Consider the following 21430-nt stretch of genomic DNA (forward strand, 5'->3'; position numbering starts at 1 on the left):
TTGTGTGATGTCCTTAGGTTAGTTAGGTTTAAGTAGTCCTAAGTCTAGGGGACTGATGACCTCAGATGTTAAGTTCCATAGTGCTTACAGCCATTTTTTCAACACATGAGGGGACGAAGCAAGCAGGACATACAGATCCGATTAGCGCTAGCAAAGCGGCCATTCCTGGATGAGTTGCCAGTATTAAACATCAGCCTTAATCTGAGGAGGGAATTTCTGAGAATGTACATTTGGAGAGCACCATTGTATGGAAAAGAAAATAATCGAAGAGTTTGAGATGTGGTGCACCAGAAGAATATTGAAAATTAGGTGGACTGATAAGGCAAGAAATGAGGTTTTCCGCCGAATTGGCGAGGAAAGGAACGCAGGGGAAACATTGACAAGAAGGACAGGATGATTGGACATGTATTAAAACACCAGATAATAACTTCCATTCTACAAGAAGAAGCTGCAGGGAAAGACAGAGATTAGCGGTCAGAAGAGCCATCACTAAAAAAAAGTGATAGATGGAGGGCAGCAGTCAATTATGTTGTTCTTCGGAGAAAAACTGGAATGGAGTTATCAGATGTAAGAGAACGAAGCCTATTTTTGGTTATTTCTGAACAGAACTCGGCATGAATCAAGTCAGTACTTTAATTTTCATCTACCATACGGCATTAGACCCCTTTCCATGAGAAATGTAATCAACTGTCTGCAGAGCTATAGTGAACCTAGTCCACAATGCTCTTGTTTTATGACATTCACAGATTCATTGCGTATCTTTTAGGTTTAACATTTTGTAAAGAGAATGTGAAACCTATATTTGAGTTTTAATAGTTTGATCAAATGGTAAAAGTTTAAAAAAAGCGCCAACAGCATCTTGCATCAGCGTCATTTAACCGAGAATGCGCCGAACTTCATGATTCGTTTTCAGACTCGTGCGCTCGACAACACCAAAAATGGCGTTAACTCTCCACCTGAAAACGGAAACTATGAATGTGAAGTATGTCGAGCCCGAGAATTCATTCTTGCATAATAGTGATGACTTCGGTATAATCGAAAAAGCTAGTAGAAAAGAACTATGCATTTAAGTGCCAGAGGAACGGCTCAAACCCTTAAAATCGGTAAAGAGAAGTAAGCCTAAATTTGCAGTCGTTTTAGTGATTGTAAATCAATTCTAAGCACCAAAACTTTGGAAAACTCCATAACTAACAGGAAAGGGAACGCACAAGGGCACCCTATCAATTGGACGTATATAGAGTGGCTGAGATTTCAAAATGGTTTGCCGTGAATTGCTAAATTCAAATAAACTTTAAACTAACTCTGTACTTCCTTTGCAGAGACTAATCAGGAAAAGAAAACACAAGTAAGAACTCTCCAGAGATAGCAAATGTGCATCAAGATTTACTTTATCAGTCTCTGCAGAGATAGCAAACGTAAACGTGCATCCAGATTTACTTTATCAGTTCGCAAGACCAGTGACTGCGAAAACGAGAAACAATATGAATACGACATCAGTGGTGCCGGTCGTGCCGCCGATGCGACACATATTCTAACAGAACATCTCTGTACACCCGAACACTTTCCCCAGCGACACAACTTTACAGGACGACGATGATATTTCGTGTGCCTAGCATTTTAACAACACTTCAATATGCAGGTGTGACAACTGTAATACTAAAGCAGCCCTTCTAAGCGGCACTTCTATGAAAACTGAAAGAGCGAAATGTCTTTGAGTTATTATAAACGGTGACAGATTTGTTTGTTTTGGAACATAAAACTAATATTGGTGATAACCTTATGTTTTATATTTTGGTTTACTTAGTCTACTAAATGGCGCCCAATTTTGGTGTAAACGTTTGTCTTTAATCTCCTTTCTGCAGCTCTGGAATACTTCTGCCATCGTCTGATCTGCATTCTGTACGGATAATTTGTTTACTCCATTCAACAAGTATTGTAAATCTTTCTAATTTTCTCAGCGAATCTTATTATATATATTTCCTCGCCTTGAATTTTAATACTACTTCTGAACCTTGTTTTAATTTCCTTCATTTCTCCTACGTTATAGCCGGAGAACATCAGAGGAGAACGACGGCATCCCTGCCTTGGCCTCGTTTCAATAACAGCATTTCGCTGCTACTCGTCCATTCCTCTTGTTCCCCCTTTCGGTTTTTGTGTACTGGGTGATTATAAACAAAATGCAGCAGCTCACAGAGATCTAGCGTGGGCTCTTATTACTGTATGCAGCGAAACTTGGTAGATATGCTAAAGTTACGCTTGGAAAAAAAAATTAGTTCCAATTTTAGCCACGAGGTGCAAATCTGGCGCTGTATGGCATCTCGTCGTCATCTCCAGTCCTCATATTGGACAAATTGTTTAAGCAGCAGTTAATCATCACTTGCTTGACCTTCTCTTCCCATGTCCCATTCCTAATCTATTACATGTGGAAACATTTCTATACATCTTTCTTGTATTCACGGTGCCATATTTGCACCTGGTTAACAAATTTATAACTAATTTTTTCCGACGTAAATTGGTTCTGCATTTATGCATTAGAATATCTAAGAAGTTTTGCTGCCATACGATGAGGACAGCCCACACTGGACGTCTGTGGGTTATCACACTTTAATTATAGCCATCCGGTGTATTGTCCATCGCACAGTTTCCTCTGTGGCGCATACTCATTTTTCTGAGGATTCCAAAAATCTTGCATCACTTTACACTGCTGAACGCTTTCCGTAGGTGAACAAACCCAGTGGAAGTATCTTGAGTTTTCTTAAATCTTGCTTCCACTATCAAGTGTTAAATTACGAACTACCTTCCGGATGCTGTTACCATATTAAAGCGAAACTAATGGTCGTTTAACAGCTTCTTAAGTTTTATTTTCCATTATTCTGTACGTTATTCTTGTCAGCGACTTAGGTGCTTGAGCCATAATGCTGACTGGGCACATTTACCTACTTTTGGCGTGTTTCGAGAGTGTGTGGGAAGTATGAAGGTATTTCTCCAGCCTCACAGTTTACACACTAACTTGAGTTGTGACTAACTTTAAGCTTTGCCTCGGCTTCTGATTCAGCATTACGCCGAGTTGACAAGTCGCAATATAAAGCACTCAGCGCGAACTTTTTATCACAATGAGCGGACATTTCGTAACGGACGCTCTTGGTGGATGTTCAGGAGCAGCCCAGCGTGTGTTTTACATCAAAGCATTGACTGAGCGGGCGTCACCGCACACCGTACCTCCCACTCGTAGTTAAGATTGCCTTTTTTATCCTTCTGTCTTCAGACTGGTTTGATGATGCGGCCCGCCACGAATTCCTCTCGTCTGTCTACCTTTTCATTTCTGAGTAGCAGTTACCAAGATGACTTGTATTTAGCCCGAATGGATAGTCGTGACGACGAAGATCCGTCTGAGAGATGAAAGCGTGAACTTAGTCTCTTTCCCAAACTATCAAAGTTAGCGAGATGAATGTTGTGCGTTCCTGCCTCAAATGTGAATAGCGAAAGAAATTCCAGCGCGGTTTGGAACGTTATCTCAGACGGAGGAAGAAAACTTGACCCGAAACTAGTCCATCCATTGTAATTACGCCAGCAGGGAATAATTTGTTATTGTTAGATTTCTAATTTGTCAGGTGTGAGTTCGCATACGTACATTTGAATCAATAAAGCAGGTGGTGTTATAAAGAATGACAATGTAATTTTTCATTATGAGACCGACAAAAGTTGGCAGTTACATAGTTTTCCTGTGAAAATGCAAATTATTTCTAAATTTTCGTTATTAGATAAAGCACGCTATTTTCTCTTATGCATCCTGACGGTGTCACTGTTACACAATCACATAGGAATACATGTCTACAGCATAACTAAAGTGACGTGAGTGTATTGCCATCAGCTGGTGGGACACCAGCCTGAAGACACACACAGCCGGCGGCCTCTGTCCCCGCCCCTCCACTCCACCCCCCCCCCCCCCCCCCCCCCCACACACACACACACATTATTCAGTGGCGATCAATTGTTCTGATACGATTAGTCTTGTAAACTCTGATTTTATATTAATTACGGGACAGTTCTGAGGAGAAACAGGCGCCCTTTTATTTCTTTTTCTTAGCTGAAGATGTCCCCCTTATGTGGCACGTTGCTCAACTTCCTCTGGTTTTACGTGTGGACTCACGAACTGTTCTTGGTTTGCTGTTGACAGCATGTGTGGTCAGACTGTCAGTGAATGCCTCTACCTGGCTGCTGGAAGTTTTTCAGTCAGGCCTCACACAAGCAGTTACAAATTTTCTGTGTTAAACATCGCTTGTTATTTCTTGAATTCTTTGCCGTTTCGGAGAAAGAGAGATACTTTACTCTCTGAAAGTTACCTGTCAAATATGGAAATTGACAGATGTATAACAATACAAACGCTTCAACAGTTCTTGGCGATGGAGTAAGTAGGGGTGCATGACCGTCCCCCCCCCCCTTCCCCTGGATACACTCCTCTTTTTAAGGTACGTTCTCAGATACCAACGAAAGCTCCAGAATGAGATATTCACTCTGTAGCGGAGGGTACGCTGATATGAAACTTCCTGGCAGATTAAAACTGTGTGCCGGACCGAGACTCGAACTCGGGACCTTTGCCTTTCGCGGGAAAGTGCTGTACTATCTGAGCTACCCAAGCACGACTCACGTGCCGTCCTCACAACTTTACTTCTGCCATTACCTCGTCTCCTAACTTCCAAACTTTACAGCAGCTCTTCTGCGAACCTTGCAGAACTAGCACTCCTGAAAGAAAGCATATTGCGGAGACATGGCTTAGCAAGGTTCGTAGGAGAGTTTCTGTAAAGTTTGGGAGGTAGGAGACGAGGTACTGGCAGAAGTAAAACTGTGAGGACGAGGCGTGAGTCGTGCTTCGGTAGCTCAGATGGTAGAGCAAAAATGTTCAAATGTTTGTGAAATCTTATGGGACTTAACTCCCAAGGTCATCAGTCCCTAAGCTTACACACTACTTAACCTAAATTAACCTAAGGACAAACACACACACCCATGCCCGAGGGAGGACTCGAACTCGGCCGGGACGATGGTAGAGCACTTGCCCGCAAAAGGCAAAGGTCCCGAGTTCGAGTCTCGGTCCGGCACACAGTTTTAATCTGCCAGGAAGTTTCACCAATGAAAGTTTTTAAAATGCATTACTGGTGCAGAATATTACTGTGTCAAAACTCTTAAATTTGTTAGGCACCAGCGAGACACTCACCCCCTTGAGGTGGTGCCATTCGTCCCTGTGCAGCGCTATGTCGTGGTAGTTCCGCAGAGGTGTCTTCCTGGGGAAGTAGCTGAGCACCGTCACGTTGTGGCCCCTGGCTGCAAGCTCCGACAGCAGCCGGTCGAACATGACGAAGTGGCTGGGCGCCGAAAACCAGAGGGGCGCCAGGATGTTGGCTCCCTGCGAGCCCAGGCTGCCCAGCAGCAGGACGGCGACCAGCAAAGCATGGCGCATGGTGAGATCCCACCTACATTCAACACAAAGAGAGTGGATAGCATCTACAGTGAATACTATCACAGTGACTGAGCACCAGAGTCCATGCACACTCACGGACAGAAACAATCGGCAAACAGTCTGAGGCTAACTCCAATAACAAGGAAGTTCGTCATAAAACAAAACACGGAACCGTCTTAACTGGCAAGTGGAACCTTCACAGAGTGTGAACTATGTAAGAGAGAATGGTAGCACTGCCAATGTGCAGCCTACCCACTCGTCCAGTAATGCTGCTGGCAGCAAGTGAGACATGCGCCCTGGTTTTGTTCTCTCACCGGCAGTGCCAAAAGTCAACTCTGCAGTTGTGCTTCTAGCAGCACACATAGACACGACACCACATCTCCAACCACCCTCCCGCCCCCCCTCCCCGCACCCTCGGGGGAGCCAGTGCTGCAGGCATCAATGCAGAAACATGGGAAGGCAAGCAACTAGGTGGATTGGTGTGCTTGAGGAGGCCGTGGGGTCTGTCCAGGTGACACAGCGGCAGTGGCAGCGGCGGCACTGCAACAGCAGATGCATATTGACAGTGTTGGCCTCCATTGCCTCATCATGTTGCAGCACTGGATAGTTAGTGTCTCCAGCCTGGTAGCAGCATACAGAGTAAGTGACCCAGACGGTGTTGAGTCAGTGTGGGAAAGACATTGTACATGCCAGTGGCATAGAAACTGTATCATTGGTGGCGACAGATGGGTGCGGTTGATGACGGGCAGCCACCATCTATCATTGGTAGAGTGCCTGGCGCAGCTGGCGGCGATGTGTTGACTTCGTCAGTCCTCAATAGCTCCTCAAACGAAGGTGCCCTTGTGGTGCTCAGCACATGTAATGGTGCAGTGATTGCAGATGGACTCCCTGCCAGTGTCTGCCACGTTCGCGGGTGCAGCGGGTCAGTACTCAACTGAGGTTGCAGCTGGTTCTAATAGTAAGAGAGCAATATGTGGTAAGCGTCCAGGATGAACATTCACCAGCCACACATCACTAGCACCTTCGCCAATAACTGTGCCAGCCACTGACCAAAATACATGCCCAGGCAGAGGTGCCTGGGGTAAATCACAAAGGCTACAAGCTTACCTCAGATTGCAGAGCAGATGCAGCAAAGTACTGTCAGCTGTCGAGGATCCCTGCCAGGCTTTTCCCATGCAGCATTGCAGTCAAGTAGGTTCAAATGGCTCTGAGCACTATGGGACTTAACTTCTGAAGTCATCAGTCCCCTAGAACTTAGAACTACTTAAACCTAACTAACCTAAGGACAGCACACACATCCATGCCCGAGGCAGGATTCGAACCTGCGATCGTAGCGGTCGCGGGGTTCCAGACTGTAGTGCCTATAACCGCTCGGCCACCCGGCCGGCAGTCAAGTAGGTACTGAGAAACATTAGCAATGTCAAGTCTGTCAATGAGTCCGCTAGGCACTTTTTGAACTGTGTCTTAAAGATTCACGTAATATGCTCTAAAATGGTTCAAATGGCTCTGAGCACTATGCGACTTAACTTCTGAGGTAATCAGTCGCCTATAACTTAGAACTAATTAAACCTAACTAACCTAAGGACGTCACACACATCCATGCCCGAGGCAGGATTCGAACCTGCGGCCGTAGCGGTCGCTCGGTTCCAGACTGCAGCGCTTAGAACCGCACGGCCACTCCGGCCGGCTAATATGCTCTGCCTACCCATTCGATTCCAGGTGAAGTGGTGCAAACGTGCAGCGGCAATAGCATTGTGGTTGCAGAAATCTGTAAACAGCGGCGATGTGAACTTAGGCCATTATCAGAAGTGATCATATGGGGGAATCCTTCAATGACCAGGGTGAGAGCCCACACTATAGCTTCTGTGGAGGTGGAGCACATGTGCAGGTCATACGTGCAATTTGACACTACATCAACCACCACAAACCACACATAAAATGGCAGAAGGGGTCTGAAAAATCGATGTGAATTCAGTAGCATGGCTGACGGGGCATATGTCACAGAGCCAAAATTTTTGGCGCCACTACTTTCTGTATGGCATTTATGGAAGATCTTTTCAAACACCAGTTAAGTGCCAGGCCAGCAGACAAAACATCGTGAAATGAGCTTCATTCGGGTCATACCTCAGGGACCATCCCCCAGGACCAGAGGGATGATGATCTGGGAGTTGCTCGAGTTGGTGCTAAGGAGGAGAGTGCCAGCTACTGTCAGCCAACGATGTAGAAAATAGGTGCAGAACAGACCAGACTGCTTGGTGGTTAGCCACTAGAGCCAAGCACTGCACATAAAATTGACAACCTGTCAGAGCATGGTATCTTGCTGAGTGGCCAGTGCTATGTACTGGACTGTCACCAGAAGTCAGTGCCTCATGTGCTACAAGTGAGCAGAAATCTGGACACACACCAATTTCGTTTTCTTGAAGACCAGGGCAGGTCCTACGAGTAGGTGTGACTATGTGCCCACATTAACATGCTATGCCATGGATCTGTAATGTATTTCATAGTGGTACACACTGATAAACAAAACGCAAACTGCAGCCGTTTTGCTGTCCTGTCAGGAAATTGCGAACAGGAGCCAAACAGTGCTACAAATGGCTTATGGTCGATGATGAAATAGAATTTGGTCCCATAGAAGAAACCATGGCATTTCTGGACTATGAACGTCAGGACTAATGCATCCATTTCCAATTGATAAGAACTGTGTTGAGAGGCTGTCAACTTTTTGGAGCTGCGGTATGCTGTTTAGAGCCATCAGTGTTTCTATGAGCTAAAATCACTCCATCCCCGCACTGGGAAGCGTCCACTGCCATTACAAAATTTTGCCCAATGCAAAAGTACCGATAGTGGATAAACATTCGTTGTAGCCTCCTGACCAAACGAGAGGAGTATCTGTTTTTCGCAACTTGTTCTGTGGATGAATTATATCCACTGAATTTGGGAAAACTTGGAATAAACTTCGCCCAGAAGCGACAATAGTTCGTTCTGCTTTCGCGGTTTCGGGAGGTTGTCGGTAGCCGCTACATGGTGCCTCGTAAGTTTGATGCAGTCCTTCGAAAGAAGGTGGCCGAAATATTCCATTTCTGTCTGAAAAAACTTTGACTTCTGCTGATTTATTTAAGGCCCATCCCTTGAAATTTAGTGAACAGAATTCGAAGATTGACAATATGTTGCTATGGCGAGGAACTCATGGCAATCATGTCATCAAGACAGTCTGCATAGCACAGAACATCCTGCATTAATAGTTCAAAAATCTTTGCTAGAGGGTAAGAACGCACACAATGATGAACTGCAGGCACGATCCATGGAACAACTGAAGAAGGTGTTGACGAGCACACTGGGTTGAGAGGTGGTACTGAGCCGAAACTGTAGGGATGATTCTACCAATCAGTTTTTGAGAAACACTCACCACCCGAAATTTGAACGAGTATTTCTTCAGGGTGAGGAATAGCATAGATACAGGTTGGACGTTTATGGTGACTTAAAATCCCCACGCAAAAGCAGCGTCCCCGTACACTTCCAGATAACAAGCAGAGATGTATCCCACAGGCTGGCAAACAGAATAGGCAAGGCATGACAAAATTTGGGAACGACCATCGGGTTAGCGGTGATGTGGGTCTCGTAGAATTTTATAGCACCCAGTCCTAGCGGAAACTGTGACCCAAACTCGTGACGGATATCGTGTAACACCTGAAGTGGGATGGAGTCAGAAATGACATACACAACATCATGAAATTGAAAACCGAGAACTGTAAACATGTCAACACAAATATGTTCCCTGGTATAACACTTTCGGGGGATAAAAGTATGACAGCTGCGTGACAGGCTGCTACTGAATGTCGATTGAACTGGCCTTGGCCAACTATCATATGACGATTGGTGGAGGAAAAAGAAGGGTGACTCAACACTGACACGTTTCAAGATTGACGAGAGACACACGGCCTGGAAAACGGAATGGCCGTTGCCGAATCTGCAGCGAAATATAAATGTTGATGGTAATATTGAACTCCTGTTTGAGCACCAGCGTGACACTATGAACCTCTAGAAACTCCTCATCCACGTCTGAAGACTGGCCGCGTGGGCATCCATGGAAGCAGTCACCAGGTGGCCTCATTTAGAGCAAGCCGCACACCGTGCCTGCCAGTTGCTGGCAGCGACTACGGACGTATCCGGACATAACCGGGAAACAAGGAGAAATTGTCAGGAAGAGCCACAGTCCAATGGCGAATGGTGCAAACAAGAAGAAAACGACGAGGGTGCCAGGGAACAATGCCATCACCGGGACAATGAACACACCAACGCTACTTCCACTATGCACTCAAACTGTTCACATGCAACCTGTGACACTTCGAACGCATGAGACATCATCAGGATCTCCTCGACTGTGGGATCTTCTAAACGCAGCAGGTCCTTACACACCTCACTGTCCGGAGCAGAACAGACAACGATGTCGCATATCAGAGTCGACACAGGCCTGTTGACAATGAACACAAGTAAATCCGTACCTCTGACTTAAAACACAGAGGTCGGCTACCCATGCCTGATAGGACTGGCACGGTTTCTTTTGTTGCTGGTGAAAGCCCATATGGGAAGCCACAACGAAGGTTTGCTAAGGATAATAAGTATTGAGCAACTCCCACAGTCGAAGAAATGACAATTCCGCAGGGTCCCAAGCTGCGAAATCCTGCTGCAAATGTCGGACATACGAGTCACCCCCTTCCTTCGCCTCCTGGAACAGTGCAAATGCTGGAGGAAGAGATGGGTGTAGCGAGGGTGACTGCGGATGGACCATGGCACGCTGCGAAGTCGTAACCAACTGACAAAGGGAGTGTAACTGTTGCTGCTGCTGTTGTAACAACTGAATCAACGCCGGATTCATTGCACTCGCAGTATACGTGCCGGAAACTAAACAACTACATTATCAGAAACTTTTTCACTTGTAAGAAAATACACAATGAATCCAATTGCAATGACTGAGTACCACAGTACATTCACTAACACGGACAGAAACAGTGGGAAAACATCCCGAGGCCAAAGGTGAACTCTGCGGTTGTGCTGGCCGCGGCGTACTTGGACAGCCGCCACAGGACGGCCTACAGTCCACCATATACATGACTCCATGTTTCAGTGTACGTTACATGGGCTACAGAATAAGGACAACATTTTCTGATCAAAGAAATATCTAGGTCTCCAGTGTCACAGAGGAAACAAGCGAACAGAATATCTCGTCAACACCGACCGTTAACTGACAGACGTGACAAGAAATAACGATAACAGACGACGTTCCAGCAATACGAATTCGATTAAATATGAGAAGACGAAATGTTAGATACCAATGTGCCGTCGACGTCGACATCACTGGAGGTGAAGCACTACGTCTAATGATCGAATTGGCCGATGACCGGGCAGGAAATCGGCCCTGGACTTCGCAAAAGTTTTCCGCATTGTTTCTTGTGGAAAACCTAAACCCCGATGGCCAGACGAAGATTTGAACCCAATCCCTCCTGAATGTGAGCCCAGTCCCAGAACTACCACATCAGTGGAATTCAATTGGACCTTCATGGGAAAATCACTCAGCTGAACGTTCAGGCGCTGAAGATCTCGGCGTGTTGCAACAAAAGGAAACTATTGTCAATATCAGGCGAACTCAAAATGACAAAAGCAGTCTCCTCTGCACCTTACGTTTCCGAGTGACTTTTTTTGTTTGTTTGCACGGAGTAACAAAACAACAGTTCGAATTTCATATATCATTCGAGGTACTGAAATTTAAAACTCTTTGCCATTTTACGAGAGATTTGAGATGTGAAATATGACTTCAGATCTTATTCGTCACAAGTTATCGTGCTCGTGAAGAACCAGTGTCTTTCGAAAACTGAGAATGTAAGACTATTCTAGCGGAATTACTCTAGTATTCTTGCGTCAAAAATTTGTATATAGACACAAGTACATGAAGAATTCTTTTCGGTGTTCCGTAGCTCAATCGATACAAACGGAACCGTTAGACGATAACTTTGTTGTACGTCTGTCCGACTGTTAAGACCCATTTTCCTCATGAAGGGCTACATGTCTAAAGTTGAAATTTATGTCACAAATCGAGGGTCGTTGCCCCACATTTTTTTCTCGGAACTTATTTATTGCAGAGAGTCACAATTTGGTGACAACATACATCAATATGTCTTGTCATATATATCAACATGTCTTGTCCACGTCCTGTATTTCCACGTAGTTTCCATCACGTTCTGCAGCCGTACGCCAACGTTGTGGAAGAGCATGTATTCCCCTCTGGTATAAGCTCTTGTTCTGTAGGCGTAGCCATGTTTTCACTGCACTCTCGTCATCTTCAGAGTGTGTTCCCCGTACATAACCTTTAAGCGGCCCAAAGAGGTGGTCGGCACGAGTAGTGACATCCGCACTATTCAGTACGTCTGGAACAGTAGCTGTGACAGGACGTCTCGAGCGTGGCTGATCAATGAGCTCTGTTTCTCCATTTCCTGAGGCTGTAACTTTCTTTACCCATCGCCCAACTGTACTCTTATCAACTGTAGCATGGTCCTACACTGCACACAAACGTTTATGGACGTTCACCACGGTCTCTTTTTCTGCATACAAGAATTCAGAAACAGCACACTGCTTGTAACGTGAGTCATATGTAGACGCCATTTTGACGCTCCTTGGCTGCCTGCATTGTGCAGTGCCCCATTGGATTTTGTGTTTCACACATGCCGTGCCGTCTCTGTGCTTCCTCTGCCGCGTGCAGTGTCTGGCGCACCTTAACTTAGCATCGCACTCCGTCAGCGATCGTTTCAGTCGCACGTCCTGCCCTCTGGGCAGTTGATGCGAGCAACAGGACAGAGAGCCTCCTAGCGGAGAACATAAGAACTACTTGCAACAACCTGTTCGCAAGAGAACGGACGATTTGTCTCCGAGCGGGTGAGTGGTGGTTGTTCACCGCTCCCCCCACCCTCGGAACTCGCCCTCTCAACGCTCACCCCACCGTTCTCGACTCTAGCCAGAGCGTTGAGCAAAGCAACTCAGGTGTCACTCTGGTCTCTGCGGTCTCAGCTCGCGCAGTAATACAGCTCGCGGCTCGACCTGCTTGACTCAGCCCTTCTGCATCGGAGTTCGTGGATATTGTTCTTCGTAGTAATACCGTTATGTATATTACATAATTATGTTACGTATACATCATTTGTTTTTATTTTATTTTTATTTATTTAAACTGATCAGATTAGGTTCCTGATGGCTCCTCTTACTATTGGATTTTTTATTATGGTCACTCGAATTTACACTTTCATTACGAGCGAACCGATAAACGTATAGCAAAAGTGATACATAATTTTTCCTTGTTTTATTCTGCAGAAGACTATATGCAGCACTTTGGTCTTACAGTCAAATTTATATATTTTTTTCTTATTGTAGTACGGATTTTGTGATTTTAGGCGTCTTTGGAAGGAAATGTTCACTTTAAAAATATATGGCTTGCGATGTATTTGTACGAGGTTAATGAAATTTTAATACATTATAGCCAAATATATTGTTAATGTAAATCTCAAGTTACAACATTTTCCGATCACCCAAAAAACCACGATAGTGCAAAATAAATCAATAATCAAAAACTTTGTCATACCGTGGAAATTTCAATAAACAATACAAAATTCTTACTCATTATCTGTGTTACTTCAAAATAGGATCAAATAAGATCAAAATACAGGTATAGTACTGGAATAAACAAAGTTTAAAGGGCAATGTGCCTTCCATTTATTTTCTGTTGTGAATGAGTGGTGAGTCATGAAAAAGAGCTAGTTCATTTCAGGGAGTGAACAGTTCTGATCCGATCTCCGAAAAGAACAGTTTTGCGCATCTCTAGAACAAACATCAAATGTAAAGCACCAACAAGGACGTTTGTCTGTGTATATTAATGGCTTTTTTTTAAAAAAAAAATATGGAGAGTTACTTATTGAACGACCCTCGTACTAACGTCTATGGTCTCTAGGCGACGTAAATAATTTAGCTTCTAAGTCTATGAGATATGGCCATTTTTTGAAATTCGCAGACTGACTAATCGCAACCTACACAGTATTTTCCGTTTAACTACAATCATAAATATTTGCATGAAGTAAGGTTTCAAAGTACAAGTCCAATAAAAAAAATTAATTTGTAATTGTATGACATAAAAAATATTATTTGCCATAACAAACTTACACTGTGTTCGCATTTCGTAAAATATCTCAGGAACTGATGTAGAGATTTTGATTCTGGTTTTCATTAATAAGTAGAGTGATTCACGACGAAAGTTTGTGTGTGAAATTCACAAATATTTCGGACTAACCGCCTGAGCTACGGTGAAATGAAATGCCCTGTCGCTGCGAAAGCGATGCCTCTACCGTCTGGCGATGACAGGCATAAGACACTATCGTTGGGGGTCCTTCACGAACTGCTCATTCCCCATACAAACCTTCCCTGACAGTCTATGCCCACGACATGTACAGCATCTGGTAATGTGTCAAAGTAATACTAGTGATATTGCAGGATTGCACTTCCATTGTTTGGGATGTAGCTCCGACATTCCATTAAATATTCGTTGAAGCATTCCACTGAACAATTTGACTTTTGCGTAACGGCAATAGCCCTATGGCCGGTTGTGCGTTCTCTTCTCTTGCTACTTCTGTCAACGTTACCTGCAATAGCAACAGGGACGATAGCAGATGTAGTCAACACACCTCAAATTGCAAAGGACGTTAATATAGCACCAAAATTAATAAAATAAATGAAAAATTACAATCGCGAATGTGAAAAACACAAAAAAATTCATATTTAAAATCTGAAATTAAAACATTCTTGAAAGTCTTTGAATTCCCACAACCAGTATCCTGCCAGTATCAATATCGATAACAGGCAAAAATCGTCGAGATTCTCAATTCTCCATACGGATGAGCTATCTACATAAAAGTTCGCGATGAACCTTCAGAGTGCGATTCCTAGTCGTATTCGTCGGTTTTCTTCTTTTCTTCCTGCTTATCAGTCTTTGACTGGTTTGATTCTGGCCTTCATCTTTCCCTATCTTCTGCTAATATTTTCATCTCTACATTTAAACTACAACTGCACATAATAATTTTAGTCTGCTCGTCCTAGGGCCTGGACAACGTATCTGATGTCCCACTAACCTGTCCCTTCTTCTGTTAAAGGTTATACCTCTCGCAGCACATGGTCAGAAAAAAAAACTACCGCCTATGATTCTTTTCCTCGTCTTCATCTGCAAGGTGGCCAGAAACGGTCTGAAAAGCTTGTAAGGCTGTTGCAGGGTAGGTTGTGCTGAAAAATAAATGTTAAGAATAAAAAAAATTCGATACGTTGTGCCATTTCCGAGTTAATTAGCATTTAAGTTAACCAATCAGGCCCGCCACGTACAATTAGTGTAAGCTGTTGTAGTGTTGATGATGGCACACCAGACTGCTCAGACTTTAGCTCAGGTTCGATCCTTACTACCGCCCCATGTCCAACTTTTGTATCGCTCTGTCATTCGGTTTTACGAAACCAAACGGCGAACTTGTTTAGCAACACCATCTCTGGCGAGCTATTTGAATTTTTGTGCGCAACGGTCGCACTGGCTAACTTCAATGCTAATTAACTCAGAAACGGCGCAACGTATCGAGTCTTTTTCTTAACAATTATTTCCCAGCACTGCCTATCCTGTAATACCATTACAAGCTTTTCAGATGTTTCTGACAACCCTGTACGTTAAAATGAGGCAATTAATTACTGGAAGTAATTCTAATTAATTATTGGAACTAATTCTTTTCTGACCATGCGGTGCGCGAGGTAACTAAGATTGTGTTGTCCATACGTGCGGTGAGCCAATCACCCATACTGCTGAAGCAACAGCTGCCTCTGACGTAACTATAAAAATAAGACTATATCGAGAGAAAGGCAAAGAAGGAAAAAACAAGTAGCTATTTCGACGAAACAGAATCTCTGCTGGGAAGGATACATGTATTATTAGCAGAGAAAACTTGCTCACAATTTTTTAATTGCATTCATTAAGTAGCAGAGTCAAAACGTGGTCATTACATTGCTCTTTTGTTTTCTTTCAAGCACATCTGTAGCAGGGAATATTGCTATAATTAAATCACTCGGAAGCGAAGTGTATTTTCAGATGGCAGCGGACAGAAATTAGACGCTTATTACGATAAGCACCAAAGAGTCCTGTAGATCCCACTTACAAATAATTTTCCTGACATCCCATGATCTCCATTGGTTTGGTATGGGTACGTATTCTGAGTCATTTCTGACACAAAGTATCGTCGATCATGTATCGACGAGTAATGGGATTCCCCTAAACCCTCTTATTACCCTACCTGACAAAGGTCAGTTTCCCTATGTGTAAATTGGCGAGAAATTAAAAGAAATGCAACAAATTAAAAATGCCAGTAAAGTACACACATAGCCCAGTTGTGGTAGTGTATTTCCTACATAAGACAGGTTGTCGTCCTATGTATAAGTTGCCAGAGAATCGAAGATGATGCATTGTCATGCTGGCTGACCTGGAATAATGGACCTGGCTCTATGATGTCACAGTCCAAGACTTGAGATACTGGTGACATCAGAATCCAAGATGGCTTGCCTGGAATACAAAATGCCGATCGAACATGGCGACCATGGCATACTTGTGTAGCTCTATGACGTCAGAATCCAATCCACTGGCACTGGCTGTATGATGTCACAATCCATCTCAGATCTATTGAGCTATTTATAGCAGTGTAGCATTCAGTTATACGGGTGCAACTCTGGGCGTATTGACACTGACTCTATGACGTCAGAATCCAAGTTCTGGAATACTGGTACTATGCTGTAAGAGGCAAAGGATGTTTGTGCAGGTCCAGGCTGGACAAAGAATGACCTACTTGGCATGTTTCCCCAAGCTACTATTCATTCAGAGGTGTACAATCACTGCATATTGCTTCTCTGAACTCTAAGTTTGGATCTCTCAACTTGAGTCTTTCTTAAAAGAAACGGTGGAGGGATAGTGCATTCTGGACACACATCTGTGCCGCCAACCCTACTTATTCCCCTAAATTAAAGTCAAACTGTATGCTGTGTCGTAGGAACACTTGCGTCTATATTTAAGCAAATACCTTCCCAGGGAGAATTCCCTACTCTGCGGTCGCGAAGTTCGTGATCACCAGATTGGTCGAGAAGTCCGCAAATGCCCCCAGCCGCGGGATCCCCTCTTAAGAGCCAAGTCGCCCTTGAGTTGTGCCATCACGTACCGGTCACAGCTCCGTTCAAGGAGAAACCACACGCGTACTGCCGACTCGAAACTCTAATGTGAAGTGGAGTACAGAAATTTCGATTCCCAGCGCTAGTATGCTTTTGAGAGAGCACTGCAGCTACTGTCTGCATGATTCGAATTAAAATGATAGGAAACATGAAAAATGCAGGGACCATCCTTGTGCTTTAAAGCATATGAGAGGGTCAAAATTCACATAAATTGGAAATGGCCTATAACCCACACGTACTTTCTGTATGGAAACTGAAAAATCTAGAGATGGTCATTAATGGACACCTGTGCAATGGCTCTTAAGTACAAAATCGAAGTACTAAGCTTGTACAGTTCACTACTAAAATTTGTGTGTGGAATGGAAGGTGGTTATTTCATTGGCAGTAACATAAGCAACCATCACAGAGCTATCAAACACGCGAACTTCCATGCACCAGGCGTGTAACAGTAACATTTCAGTATGAAACATGCTTAAATTTATTTACAAGACTAATCGCACACGTCGAAAAGGCAGCAAATAAATATTATGGGAAAGTATGATATTTCCCACAAGAACAGTGTTCAATATCACACTAGTACACGACATTTCAAGAAGAAAAACGGATCTATCGTCACCATGTAGCTCCAAATTATGCCTGACGACTGTAGCACCGCCAGCGAAACACCACACTCTGCTACCTTCGCCTGGCGAAAGGACTGTGAACGCTACACCTTGAGAGTTCAAGTAGAGACCTTACAGCAATCGCCCAGTTATGTCCAGCAAGGGAGAACCCAATGCGTCAGTGTACAAAGGTGGTTTGAAAAGTTCTCGGAATCACCAAGAGAGGTCAGCGCTAGCGCAACGTGTTGTTCACGTGATATTCATTGGACTGTTGCCTGTAACCACGTGCCACGTCAGTGCTCTTGGAAGAGAGCTCTGGCGGTGACGTGGTTCTGTTATTATTTCCCCTGTAGTGATTTGCGAAGATGGAAAAAATCGAGATTCACGCAGTGATTAAGTACTTCGTAAAGAAAGGTACGAAAGCAAAGGACATTCATGCCGATTATCAGAGTACACTGGGGGACTCTGCTCCTTCATATTCAGCTGTTGCAACTGGACAAAAATGGTTCAAATGGCTCTGAGCACTATGGGACTTAACATCTGAGGTCATCAGTCCCCTAGAACTTAGGACTACGTAAACCTAACTAAGCTAAGGACTTTGAACATACCTGCTAAGGTTCAGTGACCGTGTCAGAATTATATTGGAACAAATAAGCCCTCGGTCACAAATATTAAGGCAAAATTGACCTGGTTTCGACGCTACTATGAGCGTCGTCTTCACAATTGGACTAACTGTTCTAAAACATATTAGGTATATAGTACATTAATAAAATTAAAGTTTGTACTGACTGGAAAAGATGCAGTACTTACAAGTCACATATTAAATAAGATTTAAGCCGGAAAGGCGACGTCATGAACAGTTGTGAGATGGCGAGCCGCTAAGGGCTGCTCGTACTGTGAACGAGGGTTGCAACAAGACTGAGGTGCCCACTTTAGAAAATGTGGGCAAGTAAACATGGTGTTGCTACGAGCGCTATCTAGTAGCCGCAGAAACAACTAGGCTACTGTACATTCAAAATTACACACATGAAATTGTGATGCAGCTGTTTCAGGCATAGCGTAAGCATTAATAATAACAGGATGAAGTTACATATTTATCTGTTTTAAATAGAGGTACATTTTGTAACGTAGAAAACGTTAGCCATGACATACAAGAAAACAGCAAAGGTGTGACAGGAAAACAACATTTCGGTAAACTGCATGAGGAAGTCTGAATCAAAGATCAAGCAATGGCTTTATACAGTCAAAAAAGTTTTTATTTCGCAGCTGTTGACAATGAGGCCATCATGACGACTGAGATGTTTGAAGATCTCCAATTCCTCTAAGACATCTAACCTACGCCCCTTATTTTCGGTATGCAGAATATTGTTATCGCCTATGGCCTTAGGCACGTGTCCAGTAATTAAGAGATGATCGGCAAAGAATGAATTTAGGGGACTGGTGCCGTTCTTTCTCAAAAGATGTTCTTTATATCTGATGGTGAAAGCACGTCCAGTTTGCCCTATATAATAGGAGGACCATATACCGCAGATGATCTTATAAAGATGATCCGACTTTCTGTAGTGGAGCGAACGGATTTCAAATTATGAATGAAGTTTCTCTTTAGATTATTATTAGTAGAGAAGGCAACATTGCAGTTGTATTTGTTGCGAAGCATGCGCCGAATCTGATACGAAATGGGTCCTATGAAAGGAATAGAAAAACGTTTTCTTTGGGTTAATTTCAGTGCATGAGGTGTTGAGCGTCGTAGTTCTTGCAGTTTTCTTTTCTTAGGATATCGTCCACTATGTTAGGCGTATATTCATTATTGACTGCTACGGTTTTAAGTAAATTAATCTCCTCATTAAACTTTTCTGTTGAAAGTGGTATGGAGGTGGCTCGGTGGACGGCAGAGTGAAAAAAGGCCATTTTTTGGGACTGTGGATGAAAAGAGGAAGCAGGCACGATTTGGTCAGTATACGTTTCTTTTCGAAAGATATTGAAAGTGATGTTATTGTCTTCTATTGGAAGCGTCAAGTCTAAATAATTTAATTGGCGGTCTCGTTTTCGAGTTCAATAGTGAAAGAAATTTTTTCATGGAGGTCGTTAAAAAGTTTAAGTATATGATCAATTATATCGGCGGGTCCGCTATAGATGAGTAGAATATCATCAACGTATCTTGTGTAAGAAAGGATACCTAGTGAAGCGGCTGCGACACGGTTAAACAGCTTTTTTTCCAAGGAATTGGTAAAGATGTCGGCGAGGATGTCGGCTAAAGGGTTGCCCATAGAGAGCCCATCAGACTGCTGGTACAGTTGTCCGTTGAATTCAGAGTAGTTGTACTTGACGACGACATTAATGAGATTCATAAAATTGGTAATCTGTTCATCTGATAGATCTTTTTTAAATTGACGTAAGTTTTCTTCCACAATGATGAGCGTCTCATGTACCGGGACATTGGTATAAAGATTTTTAATATCTAAGGAGAAAAGCTTGGTGTCTGAACTGCATACTAAGTTTTTAATATTTTGGAGCAAAACGTGGCTGTTAGGAACAGAATAATTATTTTCGAAAACGAAGGATTTTTTTTCAAAGTTTCGTGTATAAATCAGGCCAAATCGTGATATGCGCTATTCATGCTATTGGAGATTGGACGTATTGGATGATTAGGTTTATAAATTTTGAACTGGGACCGAAGTTTAGGGGGCTGAAGTTTAGGGGGCTGAGGGTTCATATTGATGAGTAGTTTCTTTTGGAAAGGTTTTACAAGAAATTTTGCATTGTTAATGGCTGAACTTACTTCTTTCTGTAGTTTAGGAGTCGGATCATCATGCAGCTCCGATATGTTGTTTTCACTGAAGAAATCTTCAGTTTTAGAAATATACTCAGAAATATAAGCAGTGACTAGACAACAACCTTTATCGGATTTAGTTATTAAAGCATTTGCTGTTTTAAGTTTATTATTAATGGAAGTTACTAAAATTCTGTCGTTATGCGTAGCATTAGACAAAAAGTTGCATTTTTCTCTAGCATGCGGGTTACATCATACGCAATTCTGGCTTGAGACGCATTATCTATCTTATTATAATCGAGACCGATTTTTAAATCAACAAGCATATTTTCTCTCTCATTTATGTCTGACAGATTAGGCCTGACACTGTATTTTAGTCCTTTTCCTAACAGGACTTTTTCATTCTCAGTAAAGACGATGTTGGTTTTATTTAAAATTCTTTCATGAAAGACGTGACTGCTTTTTTGAAATGTATTCTGAGGGCATTTTTCATTAGAAAGCAGACAAAAAAGATTGCTGAGCTTATTCTCGTGTATCTGCAATATACCTATTTTACAAATCTCTAGACGTTCGTTAATTTGCGTCCACATGTCGTCAATATTAAAATTATAGTTAACACTATAAGTGTTTGTGATATTTAGGTACAAATGGTATGCTTCTTCGTCAAGATGGTCTTTTTTAGCGTATAGCTCTTTTATCCTATTACAAATAATATTCTTAATGATAGGTATAAAGGACTTTGGATTTTTCATACATAGAGAAAAATTGATGTAGGCTTTTGCATAAGTCGGGACAAGTCCCTTTTTTCACACTGCTTGTTAAAATAGATAGCCTTTCCGGCTTAAATCTTTTTTAATATGCAACTTGTAAGTATTGCATCTTTTCCAGTCAGTACAAACTTTAATTTTATTAATGTACTATATACCTAATATGTTTTAGAACAGTTAGTCTAATTCTGAAGACGACGCTCATAGTAGCGTCGAAACCAGGTCAATTTTGACTTAATATTTGTGACCGAGGGCTTATTTGTTCCAATATAACCTAAGGACATCACACATCCATGCCCGAGGCAGGATTCGAACCTGCGACCGAAGCAGTCACGCGGCTCCAGACTGAAGTGCCTAGAACCGCACGGCCACACCAGCCGGCTGCAACTGGGCAAATGAATTTAAATTTGGTTGGGAGAGCTTAGATTATGTTCTGCGCAGTTGTCGGCCAAGATGTGTCACTACTCCAGAAATCATTGCAAAAGTGAATAAAATGGTCATAGAGGATCGCCAATTGAAAGTGCGTGAAACTGCTCACGCTTGCCAGACGTCATCTGAAAGG

At 43.0% G+C, this 21430-nt stretch overlaps 1 protein-coding gene across 5 annotated transcripts in view; it reads right to left on the reverse strand.

Annotated features, from left to right (window-relative positions):
• The window catches only part of LOC124615573 (UDP-glycosyltransferase UGT5-like), a 156569-nt gene that overhangs the window by 76164 nt on the left and 58975 nt on the right, over positions 1–21430 (reverse strand). For all 5 annotated transcript variants that reach the window (XM_047143555.1, XM_047143554.1, XM_047143558.1 and 2 more), the window contains exon 3: positions 5213–5468. In XM_047143555.1, coding sequence (XP_046999511.1) covers positions 5213–5455 — 243 coding nt within the window. In that variant the 5' untranslated portion in view covers positions 5456–5468. The remainder of the gene's footprint in view (positions 1–5212; positions 5469–21430) is intronic.

Source organism: Schistocerca americana, chromosome 5 (assembly GCF_021461395.2).
Source record: "Schistocerca americana isolate TAMUIC-IGC-003095 chromosome 5, iqSchAmer2.1, whole genome shotgun sequence".
Classification (NCBI taxonomy): Eukaryota; Metazoa; Arthropoda; class Insecta; order Orthoptera; family Acrididae; genus Schistocerca; species Schistocerca americana.